The sequence below is a fragment of the Schistocerca americana genome, chromosome 6 (genome assembly GCF_021461395.2).
Source record: "Schistocerca americana isolate TAMUIC-IGC-003095 chromosome 6, iqSchAmer2.1, whole genome shotgun sequence".
NCBI lineage: Eukaryota > Metazoa > Arthropoda > Insecta > Orthoptera > Acrididae > Schistocerca > Schistocerca americana.
The window spans coordinates 514713334-514737257 of NC_060124.1; the positions used below are offsets into that span (position 1 = coordinate 514713334).

The 23924-nt window shown below is 36.3% G+C and overlaps 1 protein-coding gene across 4 annotated transcripts in view; it reads right to left on the minus strand.

Annotated features, from left to right (window-relative positions):
- The window catches only part of LOC124619553 (synaptotagmin 1-like), a 473464-nt gene that overhangs the window by 150259 nt on the left and 299281 nt on the right, over nucleotides 1–23924 (minus strand). For 3 of the 4 annotated variants that reach the window (XM_047146029.1, XM_047146030.1, XM_047146028.1), the window contains exons 3-4: nucleotides 15962–16120; nucleotides 8626–8771 (exon numbers count right to left, since the gene is read on the minus strand). In XM_047146029.1, coding sequence (XP_047001985.1) covers nucleotides 8626–8771; nucleotides 15962–16120 — 305 coding nt within the window. The remainder of the gene's footprint in view (nucleotides 1–8625; nucleotides 8772–15961; nucleotides 16121–23924) is intronic. The other variant, XM_047146031.1, reaches the window with a different exon arrangement.

The window sequence follows — 23924 nt, forward strand, 5'->3', positions numbered from 1 at the left end:
ATTCTGAGTCAGTTTTGCACTGTCCTTTTAAAACACAGCACTCTTCCAAATGAGTATCTTTTTGCACAACTTTGGCAGTAACCCTTGTAATTCCCATATCTTCTGTTGAATTTTGCTGAACCAGTCTCGAAGACAGTCACATTAACTTGTCCATGTATTCAGTGGATTCGTGTCACTCTTCATGTCTCTGATTCATCAATCAAGAGGTGGCCACTTTTTAAATCTGAAAACCAATCACCATTTACCATTTTTCCATAGCAACATTTTTGTTAGCTTTAGTAATACCACAACAGTAATAAGATGAGAGCCAAACGACTGTTTTTTATATCTAAAAAAACTATTCATGAGGGGGAAATCCTTCCCAGGCAATGCCAGACGCAGTACTAAATTTGCAACTTGTGTGATGCAGAAAAATGCATACTATGCAAGTTCTGCCCAAGTGCTGTTCTGGGATTTTTCGAATATCTGTCTATGATATGTTCTGCATCATACTTTTTTACTATTTACAGACCCCACATTGGGACATAATGTGCAACTGAATGACTAGTTTTCAATGAGAAAGTATTGAATTAGCAATGTAATGCAAAAGATAACATCAACAAAATTTTCTTTAGTACGATGACATATTTCAGAACTCTAAGAATCAAAACGTGCTGGTTTTTTGATTTGTAAATTCTGCAGTGTACCTTTTTAAACATAGTTTTACAAATTATATTTCCAGTATAAATGGTTCAACTGTGTAGCTATGTAAGACAAACTTCATGTCTCTGATTCAATAAATAGTTTGAGAGATTTAATGGAATTTTTTATATCTTTTTCAGTCAGTTATGGAAGATCAGATATTTTATTGCCAGTATGGATGCAAGTGTGGCATAATGAAATATTTTCTGGTGGCATCTTCTAATGTGACTTAAAATTGTGCTTAAGCTACAAGTATGTGTAAAACACTAGTAAATCCAAAAATAAATATGGAAAAAAGTTTTAGTGGAGAAATGCAAATTGACCTGGTTAAAATTAAAGCAGCAAAAAAAGAAAATCAAAGTGAAATAAGTAGAAAATAGTACCTGTTTCTTGCTACGTTCAAATCTGCATATTAATGAAGATATCTAACTAGCTACAAGCATGTTTCTGACTTCCCTGTGTCTGCAAAGTTCTGGACCATCTGAAATGTAGTCTTGCTACACACTCCATATTAATATTTAGCAAAAGTATTAAATGGTATAACCTTCCTTGTAGTGAATTCATATTTCACAAAATGTACAGAAAATGGTATTAAAAATATTTAAAGAGATGTAACATTTTTTTGGGGGGAAAATGCATTGTTTTATTACCATGTTTATGCTATGTTGATGTATTGATTATGGAACTATTAGAAGTATGTAACATGTAGTCTACAATTTGACTGCCCAAAGAATAATTCTTGATAACATCAAATGAAAAATGAAAGACAATATAAAAGAGTGATTGTTTCCACAGAAATATGTGTCAGCCTCAAATAAGTGTATTTTGTAACCAAAATATTCGGAATGATCAAAAATTCTCAAATGACTTGGATGAATACCTGTCTCAATAATGATGATAAAGTAGCACACAAACATATGTTTCCAATACTTACAAATCGTCTTATGACATTGAACACTAATTAAAAAAGATATTACAAACTAAAATGTGATACAATGTATTGAAGATACAAGTTAATCTTGTTAGAGATTCATAATTTTAGTGTAGTGTTTTTCATCTTTAACCTGTCGTTGCAGGTACTGTGATTAAAATTCGTACCAGAGAACACTTCTTCATACTCTGTCTTAATCTCTCACATGTACTTATACTTTCCTATAAAGTGATTTCCTGCATTTCACCATTGTTCTCTCTTTTCCTCATAATCCAGTATTACCTCAGATTTATTTCAGTCTTTTACAAATCTCTTTGTTAGGAAGAAATGTAGAAAGCCTTAGTATAAGAGTCAAGAAGCATCAGTGTATTAGATTTCTCACTAGACAGCACACTAAGCTACACAGGGAAATCAGCACGAACATGTGTAACATACGTAATGAAGTGTACTGCACATTACAGACTGTGCACTTTTTTAAGTGGAAGATATTTTTCTTTAGGGTTGTCTTGGATGAAACTTATTGTTCCACAAAAATCATGGACAACACAGCTGTCATTTTTAATGAGAAAGAAGAGGACTGCAGTGAGAGAGCTTGCTTAAATAGTGTTTTCCAAGTCTGCTAAATTATTGAGGAGCATAGGAAGATAATCGTCCCACATACACAGCCTTTATCGAGTACAACAAAGCTTTTGATTAACTTAACATAGTTAAATAATGGGAAGTTTTAGAAAAGAATAGTATACCTGAGTGTATAGTAAGTGTAAAAATCAAAGAACAAAAACTAAATCTCTTTGCGAGAACTATCTCCTGGTCAGCGAGACAAAGGTGTTCCTTATCACCCACAATATTTAATTTACGCACAGTTGGCCTCATAAAGACATGGTAGAATAAAGTGGTGCACCATTATGAGGTTAATAATAAAGTCATAAATATGCTCCTGTTTTGAGATGATCAAATATTCTTAGACGACTTGGAAGGTATGTTACAGAGCTCAAGTGGATCCTTGCACAAGGTAGCAAATGACTGTAATATAAGAATATCTACAGATAAAACTGAGATAGTGGCATTCCACGGTAATGAGCATTTAAGACCAAAAATAATAATTGATTATAAAGCACTAGAGCAAATAAGTACTTTCAAGTACCTAGCATGTGAGATCTTATATATTACATCCAATAATTAAGCATACAAATTTCAAAAATTTCATTTATATGGGTCACAGACTTGGACTCTTAGTTGCCTATAAGTGTAGGAGTATTGAAACAGACTCTTAAGATCACTAGATGAGTACAGACTCATAGGTCTGATACAGAATAGTAAAATTAGAAATGAACTGTGCCCCGAAAGCAGACTTCAGAAAACAGAGAAGTACAGAAAGGGATGGCATGAACACATTCAAAGGATGTCAGGTAAATGAACACCGAAGTTAACATACAAATGTATACCTCAAGGGAAAAGAAGTATTGGGCTTCATAAGAAGAGATGGAAAGATCAGCTGCAGGCTACTAGAAACTGTAACAGGCATGGATATTTTTATTAAATAATTTTCATAGGCATCTTTCCTCACATTTTGTCAACCTGTTAGGATGTTTATAGTTTTGTCAGAAATATTACTGCTATTTAACAACAGCAATGTTTGAGAAACTATAACAATACACTAAGACATCTGATGATGTAGTAGAAATGCCAGAAATATGTTTTACTCATTAAAAATATCGGGTTGATCATAGCCTGCAGCTAATAAGATGTTGCCCAGTAGGATCATTAGTACTGTCAGTCTGATACACTGTACAGCAAATCAGGTCTGCGAAGTTCACTGTACCAGTTCCTTATGACGATGCAAGCCCCAAATATTCCTACGTTTTCTCAATGTAAAGACAGTTTGTGAGCATAGTTTAATGGGAAATCTAAATCTTAATGCAGATTCATAATTTCCATGTACAGGTCAAGAAAAGAGGAGACAATAGTGACAATAGCTATGATGTTCATAAGATCAAAATGAAATAGACAAGCAACATTGTTGTCTTTAATACACTAAAATCAATGAGGGACTAGAAGAAAACATTACAGTACCGATTATAAAAACTACGTACAAAGAAGGTTTAAGACAGATAGGAAAGAGCTTTAGCACTGTGAAATGCCATCTTGGCTCAGAGGAGGGAATGGGTTTCAGCTGGACTGAAATGAGCACTAATGTTAAGTAATAATGTCAATTAGCTCTTCAGTTGTCAAGTCAATGTCCACAACACAGTTATGAGTGAAACATAGATAATATAGTAAAATGAGGGGGATTTTTGTTTGAGTTTGTGTACTTATTGGGACATGGCTTACCCAGCCTCTGAAATTGTATTGGCATTAAGTGTCTAATATTAACTGACACATACAGTGTTTACTCAATTATACAATGACCCTTCCTTTTTTAAGAGGCTCCTTTAGAAAAATTTGTGTTAAACATATTCTGACTAAACAAAATTACAAACATTCTCTGCCTAAACAGTTAAAATAACCTGTTCTAAACTTATGCCATTTATTGATTGTCCACATTCTGATAATACATGGAGAAATGAAATAAACAAAAACAAACCATTTACAACCATTTTTATCTTCACTGTCTTTTTTGTTTACTTAGACTGTCATCTGTTGTATCACTATTTTTCATCATCATTATCACCGTCATCATCCTAACAGGACAGTTGTAAATTCATGCCCCTGCCCGCCTTAATTCTCGTCATATTGTGAGACAGTGAGCAATTACAACATTGCAGCATGAAACACATTAAGTACACCACTGGCCCCAATCTAAACTTTTAGCATATCCTGCAGAAATGTATGCTATTGGTGACTATTTGTCCAATTTTAAAGTCAGTTCGATTCTGAATGCAAATGGATTCAGGCAAACTGCAGTTTAAAAGTGGAAAATGTTCATAAAAAGCAAAAGTGCCCAGCATACATTGCCGTGGTTGACAACACAATGTAATTTCTGCTCGTTGAAGGCCAAATTGTTTCACTGTGCCCCATCCAACATTTCGTAATGCTGTTCTTGAGCAACAGTGAAACATGGACGGCAATATCTTCCAGACTGCATGTCATATGTGACAACAGCAGTTTGGTTTGATAAAAGATCGCAATCATGATTCAGTCCAATTTTCAAACACTTGATGCAGTTATCTCCATTGATGCTATCTCCAAAACGAGACTTCCAGTTATAATTTAATCTTAGGATAATAATTACAGCAGTCAGTTTAATGTGATTTATTTCATTTTTTTTTTTTTAGAAATTTAATTCTGGTTTAATTTTCTTTCTCATTTCATCTGAATATCATCACGTTACTCAAAAGCTGATTAAAAGCTCGTAACGTTTTTCCACAATATTCTAATACATGAGAAGTGACTGAATTTCTCATTTGCAACCCAAGTGAAAAATTATTACAATTTCTCATAAACAAATAATATATTTACTTGGGATTAGAATTGAGTAATGGTTTTTGAAAGAGAAGATTTTCGCTTTTGAATGTTCCCTTTACTTAAAAAGTAGCACAAATGTATGTATACGGTATCCATATGTATGAGAATTTATATTACAAATCTGTTCAAATACAACAAAAGTTTGTAAGTTGATAGAATTTAATGTTATTTCCTATGGTGTTTCACAAAATCGCCAATTTTTAAGCAGAGCATTAGACTTTTGCTGCTAGTACACAGTTTCTCGCATATCCCTTGCGTTGGTGACACAAGTCAAATGTGACGTGACTGATCAAGCAAGGTTGATACTGTACCGAGCACTTCAGCGTATTGAGAAATCTCGAGCCGCTTTGAATGCAAGCATTATTTTCTACGCCTTATCGTTTGGGTTGTTCAAAACGAATCTGTACGAGTCCTCAATAGTGAAAGATCATCTGTAAAAGTAAGAAGATCCCTATATTAATCTATTAAACAATGTAAAAACGTTGACCTCAGCAGCATTTCATAATCTGTGAATATAAGATGACCATGTATTTTTCGAATGGGAAAAAAGATCTGGTCTTATGATCAGGTAAATTCAGTACATAATATTATGGTCTTCTGGAATGCAGAAGAATGAGATTAAATAATATGGCACCCATGGATATATAAGTACAGATGTTAAGGCTTTGTGGCATGGTGGCCTATAATTTATTAAATTGGTGTTGTCAAAACTCAGAGGTTTCTGCATGTTCTTGAATCATCCTGAGGTAATAGACTACTGCAAAATTTTGTGCAAAAGATGGTGCACTATTTGCCTAACCTTTGCACACGTGGAAAAGGATTAAAATATTCTCTATAAATAACATATGCTGCTTGTTGTACAACATGTTTTCATCTGCAGTACTCTTCCAGCAACGCATCTGGTAAGTCACCCCGATAAAATTGAGATAAGATCCAAATGGGATCTGGCTGCTGTGTGAGTCAATGTTTTGATTTATACTGGCAACAGCACATCTCCTAGTATTGTGGTATGTGCTTTTCAACAAAGTGTTGATTCTTTAGCTGATGTAATTTGGCAGAAATAAATTTTATATATGTTTTCGATATGAACTAGAATATAATGTCCTTCACCTTCATTGCTTAATTCTTTTACAGTAAGAAATGGTACCTATTTTCATAGTAATGTAAGGAAACATAAATCTCAGCAGATACATCTGATGGTTTGATAGTCACCAGTAAGGAAAAACTGTTTCTCAAGAGAGATACTATTTAATCACAGTATGCTCAACAGAAGATGGAAAAAGGCATATAATGGTTTTATGTCCCATGAGCAATTAGGTCATTAGAACTGAATTATAAGATTGGATTGAACAAGGATGATAGAGGAAATTGGCCATGTCTTGTATTATATATTTAATTGTATTTGCAATATTACAGACTATTTAGTCCAAGGAGACAGTTGCCCTTGCTATATCCTTTATCAGCACAGTTTTCAATATCCTAACATATATTAGAAATTACCTTTATACTGTATGTGTCCCTCATTTTAATCAGCTATACTGAAGAAAATTCTACATTTCTGATGAAGTGAATCAGTGATAAGTCAAACAATACTTAGCTTCACCTGGAATTTTTTTTCTAGTATGGAAATCAGATATTTACTGATTTCTAGTAATGGATATCACAGAAACAAATATAATTTATGCCCCATGTAATGAGAGTCTCGAGTATTAAATCATGTGATTGCTATGTTTTCAGTAAATTTCCAGTTATTCTGGTTTTTTACTTCTTAGTACGATAACCAATGACTGATGATTCTCATATGATATTTGCATATGGTAAACACAGGGTACACCTTTTCTTTGCCTTAATTTTAGTTTATACTTTCCTTGATATGTTTTCTTATTTATATGGGAAAGATTTTTTTAATAACATAGTGGTAGCACTGTAAGGTACTTTATGTTTTATGAGTAATAAAGCTGTTTTCTGTTTAACTCCAGATGGTATAATACACATCGTACGGATGACCATGCAATTTTTCCCTCATGATTTATGTCTGGATTAACACCATTCTACCTACCATAATTCTATTATTTTAATTGCTGATCTTACGTTGTCTTGGTAGATATGTACCAATATATTGTCTAGGAAGAGATAAGTGTTAAGTATAGAAATAAGATGAGGAAAAATCAGTGTTGAATTTGTTATTTGTTATTATATGTTTTTATTTTGGTACAGTGTGTTACTTTGTGCCCTATGATTCTTTTAAGGCAGCATGACAAGATAAAATTTTCTTGGTTTTAAAATCACACTGATTCCAGTGAACTCTTAAGCTTTGGAGAGCTGTCACCTTCAACATATTTAGAAGTTAAAAGGGCTGACTGTCAGGGATGTTATACACAAGGTGCTCAGAAACAGTCTGCAAAGCTTATAACATTGTTGCAAGGTATGTTGCACTGAGAAATAATAGTTAAGAAAAAAATTTGATACTTGCACCATTTCGAAATTAATTAGCACTGAAGTTAGCCAATCAGGCCATTGTGTTTGCAAATTCAAGTGGCCCGCCACATACAATTACTATCACTTGTTCTAACAGTGTAGCTGATAGTGTACATGACTGCTCAGGCTTTGGCTCGGGTTTGACCTTTACTACTGTTCCATGTCGAATTTTTGTATCACTCTCTTGTTCATTTTTAGGAAACCAAGTGAAGAGCATGTTTCGAAACAGTGACTCTCGCAGATCGCTTGAATTTGTGCATGCAGTGTCCCGACTGGCTAACTTCAATGCTAATTAAGTGGGAAATGGTCCAACTATCAAATTTTTTTTAACAGTTATTTCTCAGGACAACTGATCCTGCAGCACCCTTACAAGTTTTCCAGACTGTTTCTGACTGCCCTGTATATTTGCCTTATATAGGCAAAGCAGCTGAAACCAGAACTTAGATGGGGAGTTAAGATTTGATCACCGATATGTAATTTCAATACATGTTGATCAAAAACAAAGTGTTATACTTAGTGGCTATATAGAAAAGACACACCACTTTACAAGATAACCCTGGCTCCTAACAATCGATGATGTCACTCACTTGTCAGTGTCATCATCGGTCTGACCTGCTGCAAGCAACTTTCTCTGTGCATGCATAAAATCAATCCAGGACTTTCTGCTTTGCCTGTATAAGATGGACACCTTGCCATTCCTATACATCATTAGTTGAATTTGTGAAAATGATGGTGGCAGCTGTCGATATTACACGATTTTTATCTGGAATGGTGTGGTCTGAAAATCGAGATGATTTTAACTTATTATTCTACTTCAAATTCACTGCAGAAACACTATTGTTTCTTGTGCCACTTCAGTGCAGAGTCATTAGAGCTATCTTAAAAAGCTCCGAAAACCTCTACAATTATCTCACATAACATGAAATAGCCATAGATAGTGGAGCAAACATCTTAGCCATTGCAGCCAACACTCTTATTTTATTTTGCAGTCCATAGGACAGAGACACAGGGAGTGAGTAAACAGCAGAAAGGGGCATGCACGCGCAGGCGGGCGGCATGCTGCAGGGTACCTTCTCCTTGTACGCTGAGCCAAGTAACTGTACCGACTTGAGGTCGACCGCCCCTTTCAGACCCTTCTTGCCATCCTTTGTCCTCCTCTTGCGACAGCATCGTCGGATGCAGCACCCACAGATGCAGAAGAATATCAGGCAAACACCTAAAACATTAACAGTATAGATCTGTGACATCTGAAATCATTATTCTAACACATAACACTTTAAAAATAATTTCATTCTTCTTAGAAACAAATGATTTTTTATTTCAGCTTGATTCTTGACAAAACATATGGTCTAACAAGCAAAATAATCATTTATTGATAGTATAATGTAAATAGACAGGTAAAAAAATCTACTCACCAGGCGGCAGCAGGGAACACACATGCAAAAGGATTTAACTGTTACAAGCTTTTGGAGCCAGTGGCTCCTTCTTCTGGCAGAAGAGTTGAAGGGAAAGGAGGAGGGGTGAAGGAAATGGACTGGAGAAGTTTAGGGAAAAGGGTACAATTTACAAAAATCACCCAGAACCTTGGGTCAGGGGAGACTTGCCGGAGGAGACGAGACAGAAAGACTGATTGTTGAGGACTGCACCAATTGAGATTTGGGGGGGCTTCAAGTCTCGTCCAGTGCAGTCCCCAACAATCAGTCTTCCCATCTCATCCTGTCCAGTAAGTCTCCCCTGACACGGGGTTCTGGGTGACTTTTCTAAATTGTACCCCTTCCCCAAAACCTCTCCAGTCCTTTTCCTTCACCCCTCTTCCTTCCCCTTCAACTCTTCCACCAGAAGAAGGAGCCACTGGCTCCGAAAGCTTGTAAAAGTTAAATCATTTTGTGTGTGTGTGTGTGTGTGTTCCCCTGCCGTCACTTTGTGAGTAGATTTTTTTATCTGTCCATTTACAAAACATATGGTCAGTAACTCTTAACTGCTTACTCACAATCTTTCACAGTAAGCGAGAAAAATTTCTTCCAAGATAAGCACATCATATCACTCAGTTACAGTTTAGCATATAATTATGGAACTACTGTTTAATCAGAAGTTTCTGTGGATTATTCTGGTTCGTTGTAAGCAGGTGTAGTTGCATTAGTTCAGACTTTCTTATGGGAGCATAAAAAGAGCTGGGCTCTCTATGTCATATTACTCAATGTATCAATATAAGATTCTAATAGGCAGATGAATATTGATGAATTTTGGTTCTCATGTAATATGATTGAAACTCTTTAGAACTCTTGCTAAATCAGTCTTCTTGGTCACTGTTGCAATATTTGTAAGAATAATAAAAACTAATGGGATTGTGATTGGCTGTTGGAAGTTGTATGACATTCACAGTCATCTTGCGGAAGACAGGGTGGTTAATTGTCTAAGAAACACTCTTGATGAGGTTTTGGAATGAGGCAAATGCTGTGTGATGTCTGGCATAAGTCAATGAAAAGTGCTGGAGTTAGACAAAGATCAGTGGAGAATTATCCATGGTTGTGATATCTTTGAGAGCTAGACATTAGATTTAGTGGAGCTACTACAATAATTCTTAGTGAATCAGCATATCTTGTCTACTCACTCTTAGAAATGTGCTGTTATTTTGTAATCTTATTATAAACTTTCCAGCAATTTGTAGCATGTCATATACTTTGCTTGTGACCCACACAGTCAGTGAATGGCTGAGGAGGTCACCTTATCTGGTGGCTTTCCTTTTTTCAGGACAAAAAGTAATTTTGTGATTCAAATAGGGGACTGAAGGAATGATCACTCAATTCCTAAATTATTCTCCATGAGAAGAGTATCAGGAGCCAGCCAGCTGCTGCCAGGATTCCAGCCAGTGTTCATGCAGAAGAGGAAAGTGATGAAGAAGTAGAAGAAACACAATGGATGGCACAGCTTTTCCTCAGTTAACAAAAATGGTATTCAACTATGTTCTTCTTTCAGTTACGCACTACTGTCTTTTCTAGAGCACAGAAGCAAGTCGTCAATATTCTGTGTGCATAATGTACATGTCAACTTGCCCAGAAACACAAACAGTACCATCAGTCCCTCATATCCAGAGAAACTGCAGAAGTACAACTCCTTTAACCCTCACCTGGCCTCTAGTTGCCTGTTGCTCACACCAGCTTCACTTTGCTTTCCATAAATTTTTGCGCATGTTCGTCTTCAATAATTGAAAATATAATGTTCAATCACAGATCTTTTACATAACCTTTCAATTATAATTTCAGAAGCAAAGTGTCATTTGCTTACTATTTTTTAAGTGCTCTGCCAATACATCAGATGAATTCTGAAGCAGATTCAATTAAACATGAGAGCGACAAATAACCACAAATAAACTTCTCAACAAAAGTTTTGCACCACCTGCATATTTGTGAACATGTGATGGCTTAAATTCAAGGGAGTAGAGAATGAAAGCAAAAACAGTATGAAATAAAAAAGAAATTCTTTACTGTGAAATAAAAACAGACCAATAACAAAAAAGAAGGCAATGTATTCAAATGAGCACAAATGTGAAATAAAAATCTGTGTTGTAACGTGCCGTCCACAAGATGCTAGTTGCTTTTGAAGCTGCTCCCATGTTTTGGTGACAGCTCTCCTGACATCATCCAGTGTGTGAGGGGGGGGGGTTACTGCCATAGTATGCTGCTGTTTTCTGCTAGTCCGAAGTGTGTTCAACTGGGTTGACATAAGCAGACCACAGGCCATTCCATTCAATTGATTCCTGCCTTGTGGAGGGAGATGGTTATGGAGATGAAGCCATCACCAACATTTTGACTTGAGTGTTGGACATTAGGTTGGAGGATCTTGTCCGTATTTCATACAGTTTTCAAACTTTCCACAGTAGCAAAGAGAATCTGACATCTAGCCGAAAATATGATGAACAACTATCCTGCTGAACTCAAACGGAAGTAGCATGTCTGAGACATGTATTAGCACATGACTACCTTCACACTCTCCTACGATGATCTTCAGGAATGAGACAAATCTTACATTCGTTGGAGATGAGACCCCAACAACACTGATCCAGGTTCCATTCTAAGTATTCTCTTGCCAACCTTCTATACTCATCAAGGTACTGCGGAGTTTGTCCTGCTGTATGCAATGGATGCCTAGATGACAAACAGATAATTTCAAAATGGTTACATATTACTGGAGTCAACACAGCTGCCTCGAAAAAGACAGTATGTAGTTCTCTTGCAGTCTGCTTTAGGTAGCTGAAAGCTATAATTTGTCCGCTGCTGTCATCAGATGGTGTTGTTGACCTTGATCAACCACTAGAAGGCATATCTTCAATGTTTTGTGTGTCATGACTGTGAATGAATGTTTGAATCATGTTGCTGTGGTGTAAGCCAGGTCAGCATGCAACTTCCCACAGAGCATCTTTGATATAGGCAAATTGGGCAGATGCCAACATGCCAGACACAGAAAGCATGTGAATAATGAGGGAAAGAACTTTGTGTGTAAGATGGGAAATGAAATCCTTACAAGCAGAGAGAAAATGAACAGCATAATTCAATGTATGGGACCAGAGTCATAAACCAGTGTCACCAGTATCATCAAAAGCAGCAGTGCCTTCAGTACCAGAACTATCATGTGAAACATTGCCACACACAGCACAAGCAGTAGCTCATCCCACACACAACAGAAAGATAACTCAGCATTTTTCATGGAGAATCACATGTGAGAAAAGTGGTCAGAACTGGATGAAACATCTCTCTCATGTATTCAAAATGAGCCCCCAGGATCCCAAGCAGAAATAACTAGTATAGTGAGAAAAACTGCTCCAAACAAATGTACAAACACAGTTGTGAGCAAGTATCAAACTTTGTATTCCATCAAAATATAAGAGGTCTAAAGAGTAAAACATACCAACTGCTAATATGCCTAAAAGATGAAGAATATGGAAGTGAACCTGATATACTGTTTTTCTCTGAACACTGATCACGAATGGAATCCACATGTTACAGATGAAGAACTTTTGTTTAGCTGCTCATTATTGTAGATTTAATATAAGAAAGGATGGTGTTGCAATATTTATTAGAAATAAAATAGTGTATCAGTCTCTAGATTTAAGCAAATACTGTGTCAAACAGCACTTTGAGGTGTGTGGCATCAAGATAATAGCAGACAGCACAACAGTTATTTTGCTGTCAATTTACTGGATGTCTAAATATTTTTCAGAGCCATATTGAACTACTCTTGTCCCATCTGTCTAGAAAAACTAAATCTTTCATTGTAAAAGGTGACTTTAATGTGGACTTTTTAACAGAAAATAGGAACAGAACAGATCTTGAACACCTGAGTCATAGATGGCCCAACTAGAATAACAGCCAGTTCAAATCTTTAATAGATACATATTTGTAGATAAGAATGCACAATGCTCGATTGTGGCAGTATTCCTTGTAAGGAATACTGGAAACTCTCCCTCCCACCCTATGCTTCAAATAAAGCACTGAGGATGCTTATAAAAAAAAAAATTATAAACAGCCACTTTGATCATGATGGGCAGTTCCTCACTAAAAACCAAATAATGTACAAAGAAAAATAAATTTCATTTGTAAATACATTACAAGTATAGATGGACACATAATGCAAAACTTTAAACATCAACTACAGCATGAGGACTGGTCTCCCGTATATGCTGATTTTGACATAAACTCCAAATTTAATATATTTACCAATGAAGCTGCAAGTCTGTTTGATGAAACATTTCCTAAAAAAGTTAGGGAAAATCTGTTTAAGTCAGTTCACAGGCCTTCGATTACTAAGGGCATCAAAAATACTTGTAGAGCGAAAAGGGAGCTTTATGTAGCAGCCAAGGGATCAAATGATCTACATAAGATTAGGCATTACAAATTGTACAATGCAATTCTTAACAAAACCATACAGGCATCAAAGATCGTGTTCTTGAAGGCAGAAACTGATCACTCAAGCAATAAACTAAGAACTATCGGGAGTTTTTTAAAAAAGGAAGCAGGGAAAAATGCAGTTTATGGTGAAAATATCCAAATTAAAAATGAGGATCATCTTGTTAGTTATCCAAAAGCAATTGCTGATCTATTCAACAAACATTTATTAACAGTAACAGAGCAAATAGGGTCACAAGGCTTAAGTTATGCCACTAATTGTCTGCAAGTTAATGCACCCAGCGCAGTACAACAGATCCAGATAACAGCAGTTACTATTCCAAAAACTGGAAAAGTAACTGAATCTCTGAAATGTAAAAGCTCTACTGGAGTTGACAACATGTCTAGATAATTATTAAAATACTGCTGCAGCCATGTATGTAAAATACTTTGCCACATTTCTGATGCATCATTTAAGCATGGAACAGTTCCCGAAAGGCTTATGTATGTAGTGTGAAACCACTGTATAAGAAGAGAGATAAGCCAGACACTGCAGATTATAGGCCAATCTCAGTACTGACAAGTTTTTTCAAGGTTTTAGAGAAATTAATGCCTGCTAGGATTGTTAAGCATCTCAGTGAGCATAATGTCATCAGCAAAAGTCAGTTTGGATTTCAGAATGGGTTATGAGCAGAAGGTGCAATATTTGCATAAAGTCAGTTTGGATTTCAGAATGGGTCATGAGCAGAAGGTGCAATATTTGCATTTGCTGCTAAGATTTTGGGGACTATCAACAAAAATATGACGATGGTTGGAACATTTTGTGACTTAACAAAAACATCTGACACACAAAGCTACATATCTAGATGTAAGTAGTGTATAGGCAAGTGCCTTGATCTGTACCTTTCAAACATAAAACAGGAAGTTGTACTGGATAATTGAGGAGGTGTCTCAACATCATCGGAATGGGGTACTATCACATGCGGAGTGGCTCAGAGCTCTGTTCTGGGCCCCTATCCTTTTATTATTTTTATTAATGATGTACCTTTTGTGCAGAATACTGTAATTCACCATCTTTGCTGATGATACTACACTACTTTTTGATAATTCAATAGAAAAACTTTAGGTGTCATCTAATAACATTTCTAGGGATATTGTGAACTGATTTACATAAATATTCTTTCTGTTCATTACACAAAAACAAACTGTATTCAGTTTCACACAACCCCTACAGAGAAAGAAATAGGAGAAAAAGCAGGTGATCTGCAGACAGCTAGAGTGGATAGTTCAAAATACCTGGGCTTAATTCTGATAGGAAACTAAACTGGTCAAACCTGGATCTATGCAAAGGACTGGATTCTGCGACTTACACTTTACACACTGTCTGCTCTCATAGAAATGGAAACCATTAAAAAAGCTTATTGTGGTTATTTTCTTGCCATTATGGCATCTGGAACCATAGTTTGGGGAAATCGGCCATATGCGAGAAAATTGCTGTGTGTGCAGAAAAGAGCCATAAGAATCATGAGTGGAGTCTACCCAAAAGCTACAAGCAGCAATCTTTTGCAGGAACTAGAAATCTTCACATGAGCTGCACATCACATATTCTACATGATGTGTTACACAAGGAAGAAACCTAACAGTGTGTATCATAGTCATGATACTAGAAGAAAAGACAGTACCCACTATGAGCATGCAAACCTGAGTATGGTAGAGAAGTGAGGCCACTTTAGTGACAGTAAGATTTGTAATGCCCTCGCTTCACAAATAAAGTGTTTAGTACATGATGTGCTCTTGTATGGCACTGAGAATACCAGTTTATTTTCATCTTCATTACACTAGTGGCTGTACTTAGCCATTTCCTGTGTTCAGAAGAGCACTGATAAAGATATTTCTGACAACAAAAACCAAAAATTATGCAAGTCATCAATGCAGTGCAAATATTATTATTAGTGTGCATAATATAAAGCCATGTGATCTTACTGACTTAGAAACTGAATTGGAAACAATTGTTCAGTTCACTTAATTATACTTTGCTTGTTGAGACTGCAGGAATCTTCACGAATATGAGGACTACTTATGCTGTCTAAAGCTATTGTTCAACTGCAAGCTGAGAAATATATTTGCAGATGTTGTGCTGCATATACATATCTAGTAAGTATGAAAATCACATTAGCTTTCAAGCTTTCTCTCTTTTTTCTAGTCTCCTTTTCCACTCTCTATCTCTTTTCCTCAAAATGTGTTAAGTATTCTACGTGCCACCTATCAGTCATCTGCAGGTAAGTGGTTGCCTGTCCTCATTTATAATTCTTGACTTCATCCTGGAACTTCCATTATCACAACATAATTACACTTGGTTTATTTTTAATACAATTAGAAAATATTTTTAATATTCTCACTTTAGAAGAAAATAAAATAATCATAAAATGAAACAGTGCACATATCTACAAAGATACTTCAAGATAAACATGCCATTTTATCAACCAGTGCACACTTGTACAAATATGCTTTGCTTTAAACATACCTATTATTATGGAAACAACAGCCCAATATGGAATGTGCATTTTATCAGCTGCTTGATGGGCAATATCTTCCATAGTTTTGGCAAAATCTTCAACTTTGCTTTTGGTTGTTGGGGCTGCAGTTGAACTGAAGAATTTCTCTTCAGGGCTCACAGTAGTCTCTGTAAGAAATTCACAACAAGTTACATATCACACCTCTCTTAAGTGAAACGTGAGATGTGGTGAGACATAGTTAAATTCTAGCTTGGAATAACTTAGTTTCCTTCAAAATATAATATGAGGCATAGTCATAAAGCCTTAATTATAACCTTGAAAAATAAGGCAACATAATCAATTATTGTTTGTATGCAGGTAGATGTGTACCAGCAAACATATAAAAAAATAATTGTGAACCATATTTTTCATGGTGGTAGTTAGAACTTTATTGCTATCCCTCATACATATACTGCATTTTAAAAACAACATGATCTTACACTGGAATTCCACTGAGTGACGTGTTTTGTTTTCCTAGCTGGTTAAATACATAGTATCAAGTTATACTATAAAAGTCCTGATTACCAGTACACTGACTACATACCTATATGATACTGCTAATTTTTAGATCCGATAATGGCTGAAAAGCCAAAACCTGTAATCAGTTTTATAAAATATTATGTGAACAAGAAAATGACTTTTATAATCTAACCCGATTCCAAGTTCACCAGTCTTCTCAGGAGTACAAATGACCTCATTTCACAAAATTATGTCAAGTTAGGAGATGTTATGAAATGACTACAATGGCTAATGTACCAACAAAATCTTAATGTAAACATATTGGAGTTTAGATATCACTACCTAAGAATAGACCAAGGAATGATTTGATATAATGGAACAGTATGATACAAAAGTACCATTGCAATACTCCCTGTACATCAATGGGTAAAATTCACTTATATTCATTGAGCCTGTTTTCATGTATAGGCTCCATCTCCACTTTGAAAACACTTTTCTACTCTAGCATTTTGACAGCGGTGTAAAATATTTGCAAGAGAAATTGATACACTGCTGATAAAATGAGCCATTGCATTTTATACATTACTCCTAGATGCTGACAGAAATTTATCTGGGGAGAGGGGGGGCAAGCTTCTGAAATTCTCATTTTTTAAATATATAACTTGAAATTGCATATATAACTAAGTTAATCAGTCTGAAGACTTGTCATGCTCCAACCATATAATCCACAGTGTATAAATGAGATTCATTATAGACCCCAAATGACTGATTATTATTACTCAATCCATATTTATTCTATGTAACTATCTATTAGTTTAATGCCATTAGTACACACTAAGTGCATATTTTTATAACTTGAGTATGATTATTGATTTCACCTTTTTTAACATAATGAATAGTTGTACCTTCTGATCTAGTGGTGAAGCAGTTGACTGGAAACCAAGGGGTCATGGGATTGAATCTTGGTTGGACCTTGGATTTTTCAGTCTGCATTTTAACCTAGCTTTCACCTCTCAGTGATTTGAGGAATCACTAGAAAAAAACATGTGGTCCAGATTCCATGTTAAACAGTAGGTGCCCTTTCTCCAGTTGGATAAGTGGGATATGTTAGGGACAAGCAAGTCGCCACAGTGACACCCAATTTAAAAACTTGCACCAGGCCAGTGAGCCATGTGAAATTACTATTATTACTCAAACTAAGATTCTCATTACATTTAAAACATAACGAATTAAGGTATAAATATTTGACAAAGGATATTTTTATTTATGCATCAACAATGTAAGGTTGGCACTGACAATTAAAAATATGAAAGAGAAAAATTTGGCCAGTAACTAAATATCATTGGCTAGCAGCACCTTTCAAAATTGACAAATCTGAAATTGACTTAAAAACTTTGATGCCATGTGCAACACATTTCAAAAATACTTTTTCACATTATGTCGAAATATTTCCCATAAAAAGAAAGTCCAGACAGACACACTTATACCAAAATTTCCTCCAGTTTAAGAGTTGTAAACACAGTTTAAGATCAAACCATTCATAATAAAAATCAATTACTGAAGTTTGTAAGCAAGACTTAAAATTCATTTTTTTTTGTTGGTAATATGGAGAACACTGGCTTGGCAATAGGACTGATGGAGGAGAAAGAATTCTTGAGCTCTGCAATAAATTTCAATGAGTAATGGCAAATATGCACTTCAGAAATCACAAAAGGATGAGGTATACTTAAAAATGGCTAGGAGACAAAGGAAGATACCAGTTGGTTTACATCATAGTTAGGGATTGCAAAAACAAGTACTGCATTTTAAGGCTTACCCAGAAGGAACTGCAGGCTCCGGTCACAATTTAGTAATTACTAGAAGAATGCTGAAACTGAAGCAAACTATCAGAAAGAATAAACTTTTGAAGAAGTATTGAGTGCACTGAAATGCTGAGGAATGATAAGGTGTATTTGAAGCACTCTGATGCTGTAGATATGATACTGAAGATCACAATAGGTAGTTGAGGTATGGGCATATATTAAAAGGGTACTCATGGAAGTTGGAAGGAAAATATAGATATAGGAAAAGATATTGTCAAGAAATCATAAGTGTCAAAAGAAACACTGCAACTGATCAATGAATGAATAAAACAAAAAAGAGTGTTCAAAAAAGGAGAGTACTACAGCAATATATGTAACTTAAAAAAGAATCAATAAGAAGTGAAAGGAAGCTGAAGCAAAATGTCTGCAGAAATAAAATGTGAAGACTACACGAAATGGTTACAGGGAGGGCAGATCTTCAATAAAAGGCCCACACCATGTTTAGGTTACTCTCAGGAAATTACTGTAGGGATTTTGATATGCTTTTCACTAAGACATAGACTGATTCATAAGGAAGGTTTCTGTGTATAATTTACAAATATTTTCTGCAAATTTTATGAACTATGATGAATTAATGTCCTGAGTCACTGTGAAGGCAATGACATTGCCCTCTAATGGTGAATGGTAGAACTCTTTGGAATCACCCACACATCTTAAAAATTAAAGTCCCCTGCAAATTTTTCTGCCTGTATGTGAAGGCTAACCTCTGGCACTACTGAAGGTATTTTGATATGGTTTTCACTAATAGTCTGATTCATGAGGAAGGCCTGAGGTCATACAGAGGAGCTACTGCTACTGGGTGGCATAACTCACACCAAACTTAGACTGTGGTCAGGCAGACCAATTGGCATGGTAGCTCACAGCTCCTGTCATTGCCACGAGATGTCATTCCAAATGTCAATTAAATATGGAACAGCTATTATTCCAGCCTTCTTAAAATTTTTGTTGAGTGCTCTGTTTAAATTGTTCAAGTTATATGAAAGTAATGACATTCAATTACCTAACATGTTCTCTGAATTTTAATCATAACTCTATGCTGTGGCCATAAACAAAACTATACTGTTATGCCAGGCAAGTCTCCCAGCTGCAGATACATGGTACTACCTCCAAAAATTTGGGGTGGGTTGCTAGTTAAGTGTAAAAATGTTAAAACAACTTTTTGAAAATTTAAAAACAAAGGAATCAAATTAACGTGGCAAAAGGGATCCCACTGTTAAATCCAGAGGGTAGAACAGATACATGGAAAAGCATAGTGAATGCTTCTACACAGGCCTGGTTCGAGAACATGTTCCCACATAAGTAATCATCAATGGCTCCCCCCACCCCCTTTTCCTTTGTAAACCTTCACCCATATGTCAGTTATCATTACTAATTATCATATGTACCTTATACAAATCTTGTGTCCCTGGCACTCCTCTCAAATGGCTGTTACTAATTGTGATACGTCCCATACAGAAATCTTAGAGTTGTGGTACCTCTGGTGACCCTCTCAGCTTGGAAACCCAAGCAGTAGCTTGTGTCATCTGGGCCTTAAACCAGCTCTGCTTCTACAAAGGGTGGGAATTTGTCTCATAACATGATAGAGGATGGAATTGATGTCGATTTGGACATAGTGGAACGAATATTAGAATTTGGCCGAGTAACAGAGAACTTGCAATTAAACATGACAGAAGGAACGAAACACAGTAAAACAAACCTACTGAGTAAAATGCCTGCGTCCTTCAGCATTTATTGTAGTTGCTCTGCCATGTAAAACTTAAATGTAGTCTCAACAGGCCTCCATGTGTCTGTACAATACTGCTCACAAACAGAAGGCATGCTATTGTGCTGTGCAAGTTTAGCAAGTGGAGAGAGAAAACACAGTGGGTCTTCTTCAAGGAATTGGTCTTTTTCATGGAACTGGTAACAGATGTCATCCAGGTATACTAAAACACTGTATATAATGTGCTGAGGAGGCAGGAGAGAAATTTCCAACAAACTGGTGACTGCTTCTACATTCTGGGTTTCTTAGCCTGTCCTTTCTTGGAGCTCAACGAGGAAATGTACAGTTACGTGACAGACAAAAGTTTATGGAACTCATTCTGGTATTGCTTCTGCACAGTGCCCCTGGAGTTCTGTACTATGGTTATGATATTCGCCTCCCATGGCTACTCCCTAGTAGAAGAACCTGTGTCCTTTTACTCCTGACAACTAATAACTTAGCTTACACTATTTTCTTTGTCTTGTCTTATGTTACTGAACTCCTTGGATTGTCGATACACTTTCGTCTACAGCCTCCAAAGCAGTCAAGTTATTGGAGACATCTAGACTAAACCTAGCAAATTTGCAACATCTCTTGCCGAGTCTGACGCATTTGGTCACAGTCTAGTCATTTACCCTGTTCCTCGCTTTACTGATGCCGACTGCATATCTCAAGTGTCCTAATTTTTTAAAACTCGACATAATACCAAATAGAAGTGTGCGACCTTTTAAACTTTAAGATAACAATTTATTAAGTCCGCGATCGCTGAAAAATTACGATGATCTCATTACCGATTTCAGCGTTTGATTTCCATCTTCAACTTTGATTAATTTACTAACAGGTTCCTCGAGATATATCCTATTACAATTTCAGTTAAAGCATTCTGAATATCACGATTCTTAATTTAAATTATGCCAATGAATGCATCATATCGTCACGTATTAAAAAAGGCTTCAAAATGTTCAGAAGGCCTTAACTGATCAACTGCTCTTTCTACATAATCGAAGAGCAACACGCACTGCTATAGTACAGCGCCAAATGCTCCTAGCCAAATCTTCGTCCGAGCTCGTTGCTTCATAATACCTATCATGAAACGCACAGTCAACAGTGTCTCACTACCCTGCGGCTTGTTCATTGTTATGACTTTTTGGAGTAGAAATACTATTTAGTTCACCGAAATATTGCGATTAGGCGACTTACTGCTGTTTCACGGTTTCATTTAACAAAAAACGAGAGACGATTCAGGTCACATAGACCTGTGTATCTGATAAACAATACCGAATTCGCTAAATGTTGCATTTTGCACGAAATATAAAGTTTCGTGTGCAGTACATTTTTTATCTACCAATACAGTAGACTGCCATTACGTTAAGTTGCGTTCGCGAAATGAATATATAATGAAAACTAACTTTTTAAATATAGCAGGAGCGTAAAGTAATTTCTCATTTTTAAGTTCTAAATTCAGCTCGCCACTGCTCTAGTATACGAAATATAAATGACGCATTAGAAAATAGACACTATTGTTGACAAGAATACTTAGCTTTCAAGTCCTACAAAGTGTTGTTGTCTTACAACTGTTATCAGTTGACTTTTAACTACTTTTAAACATGTATATGCTAACATTTCTGCACTGAAACTAAACTTCTAGCTAATTATCACTTCTACAACAGTTTTTTTATAAGTAAAATATCAAACTTTTTCTGCAGTCCCAAGTTTCAGCTATTTGTAGACCCATAGCGTCACTGCCACCAACATTCATGTGGTGACGTCCCGCTGTGAGCTATTCAGAGTACCGGTACCTTTTACCGATGTACCCACATGCTCTAAATTTTTGTGTGTTATGTACATTATCCTATCTGAAGTTTATGTTTCTACAAAAAGTTGGCTGATTTGTACAAAGTTTTGTTATTCTAAGTGAATACATCCCACTATGGTTTCTGATTAGGGATAGGAGAAAGGACAGGATCCTGTTTCATGTCTCATGTGTGTTACCTTCAGTCTGCTACTTTTGTCTGTTGTGTGTGTATAACATTTATTTGTTTTTCACTGCCTGTTTAGCAAATCTTTTGATTAATTGTTTGTCATATGTGTTCTACATAAATTCCCTATGTCTCTTTTCTATTGTGATTCTTGTATGTAGATGTGTTTATGGATGAGTATTCTGTTTAAATATGCATCTGAAGATTGCTTGTGTGTCACTATGTTGGTTGCCGTGGATTTTTAGTATATTGTGAAATTACGCCTCAGAAACGAAAAATGAAACATTGTTTGTGAAAAAGTTTTCTTATTTTTTGACCCACATGATAATGTAATGTTCTCAGTGGGCGCATGCAAAAACAATTAATTAGATAGGAGCAGAAGTACTATAAAATTTTTCGTTGATTATGCTGTTGACTGCAGGAGGGTATCATCGTTGGAGGATCAGATGGAATGCAGAAAGACTTGAGCGAAATTTTCACTTGGCATAACAATAACAGTTCTTTTTAAATATGAATAAAACCAAAATAATTCCTCCAACACTGAGAAAGAAGCTGACAGCATCCAATTACGAGACTTATGTTGAAGATCTTGAGCATGTCATATCATGAACATTAACAGTAATAATTATTAACATCAACAGTAGTAATTATTCGAACAGGCCACATTAAGAAGAGAATGGTTTGCAAACTACTTTGTCTTGTAGACGAGAGCATTTCCACATCTAGAATTACATTTGCTTGTATTTTTCTTAATTCAGTTATATATCCGCTTCTAATTCAACAAATTTTGCCCTGCAGCTCAGATATGTTCAAACTTTGTGTTCCGATTGCATGTGAAGGCCTCATGAGCAGCAATATAGTGCTTATTTTTGTAATCAGCATAACTGAAATTCCACAAACACCTATGTAAAGCATAGATATCCAAAATGCGAACATTATTCTCCGTTCCTCACTGCGTATTTCAATTTGTCTACACTTTACGAACACACATAACCTCAAAACTCATGCAACTAGTGTCGCCAAAGTTGGAACACGCCGAAAGTGTTTAGTTTCACCGATGAGTTGCGCAAACGCGCGGCGCGCATGCGCACTGGCCGGTAGCGCAGTTGCCTGTAATCTAGTGTCGTCGTGTAAACTAGGCGTTATGCTGCCACCATAGAATTTCTCGCATAGGAACCATGAGAATAAGAAGAGAGACATTAGGTATGTGTAGAGGCTTAGTTACTTTCTTTCTATATCTACATGTACATCTACATAAATACACCGCAAGCCAACGTACGCCGCGTGGCGGAGGGTACCCTGTACCACTGCTAGTCATTTTCTTTCCTGTACCACTCGCAAATAGAGCGACGGAAAAACGACTGTCGATATGCCTTTGTATGAGCCATAGTTTCTTGAATCTTATCTTTGTGGTCCTTACGCGGGATGTAGGTTGGCAGGAGTAGAATCGTTCGGCAATCAGATTCAAATGCTGACTCTCTAAATTTTATCAGTAATGTTGCTCGGAGAAAAAACGTCGTCTTTCCTCCAGGGATTCCCATGTGAGTTCCCAAAGCAGCTTCGTAACGCTTGCGTGTTGATCGAACCTACCGGGCCGGCCGAAGTGGCCGTGCGGTTAAAGGCGCTGCAGTCTGGAACCGCAAGACCGCTACGGTCGCAGGTTCGAATCCTACCTCGGGCATGGATGTTTGTGATGTCCTTAGGTTAGTTAGGTTTAACTAGTTCTAAGTTCTAGGGGACTAATGACCTCAGCAGTTGAGTCCCATAGTGCTCAGAGCCATTTGAACCATTTGAACCTACCGGTGACAAATCTAGCAGCGCGCCTCTGAATCGCTTCAGTACCTCAAATCCGACTTGGTACGGATCCCAAACATTTGGGCAGTATTCAAGA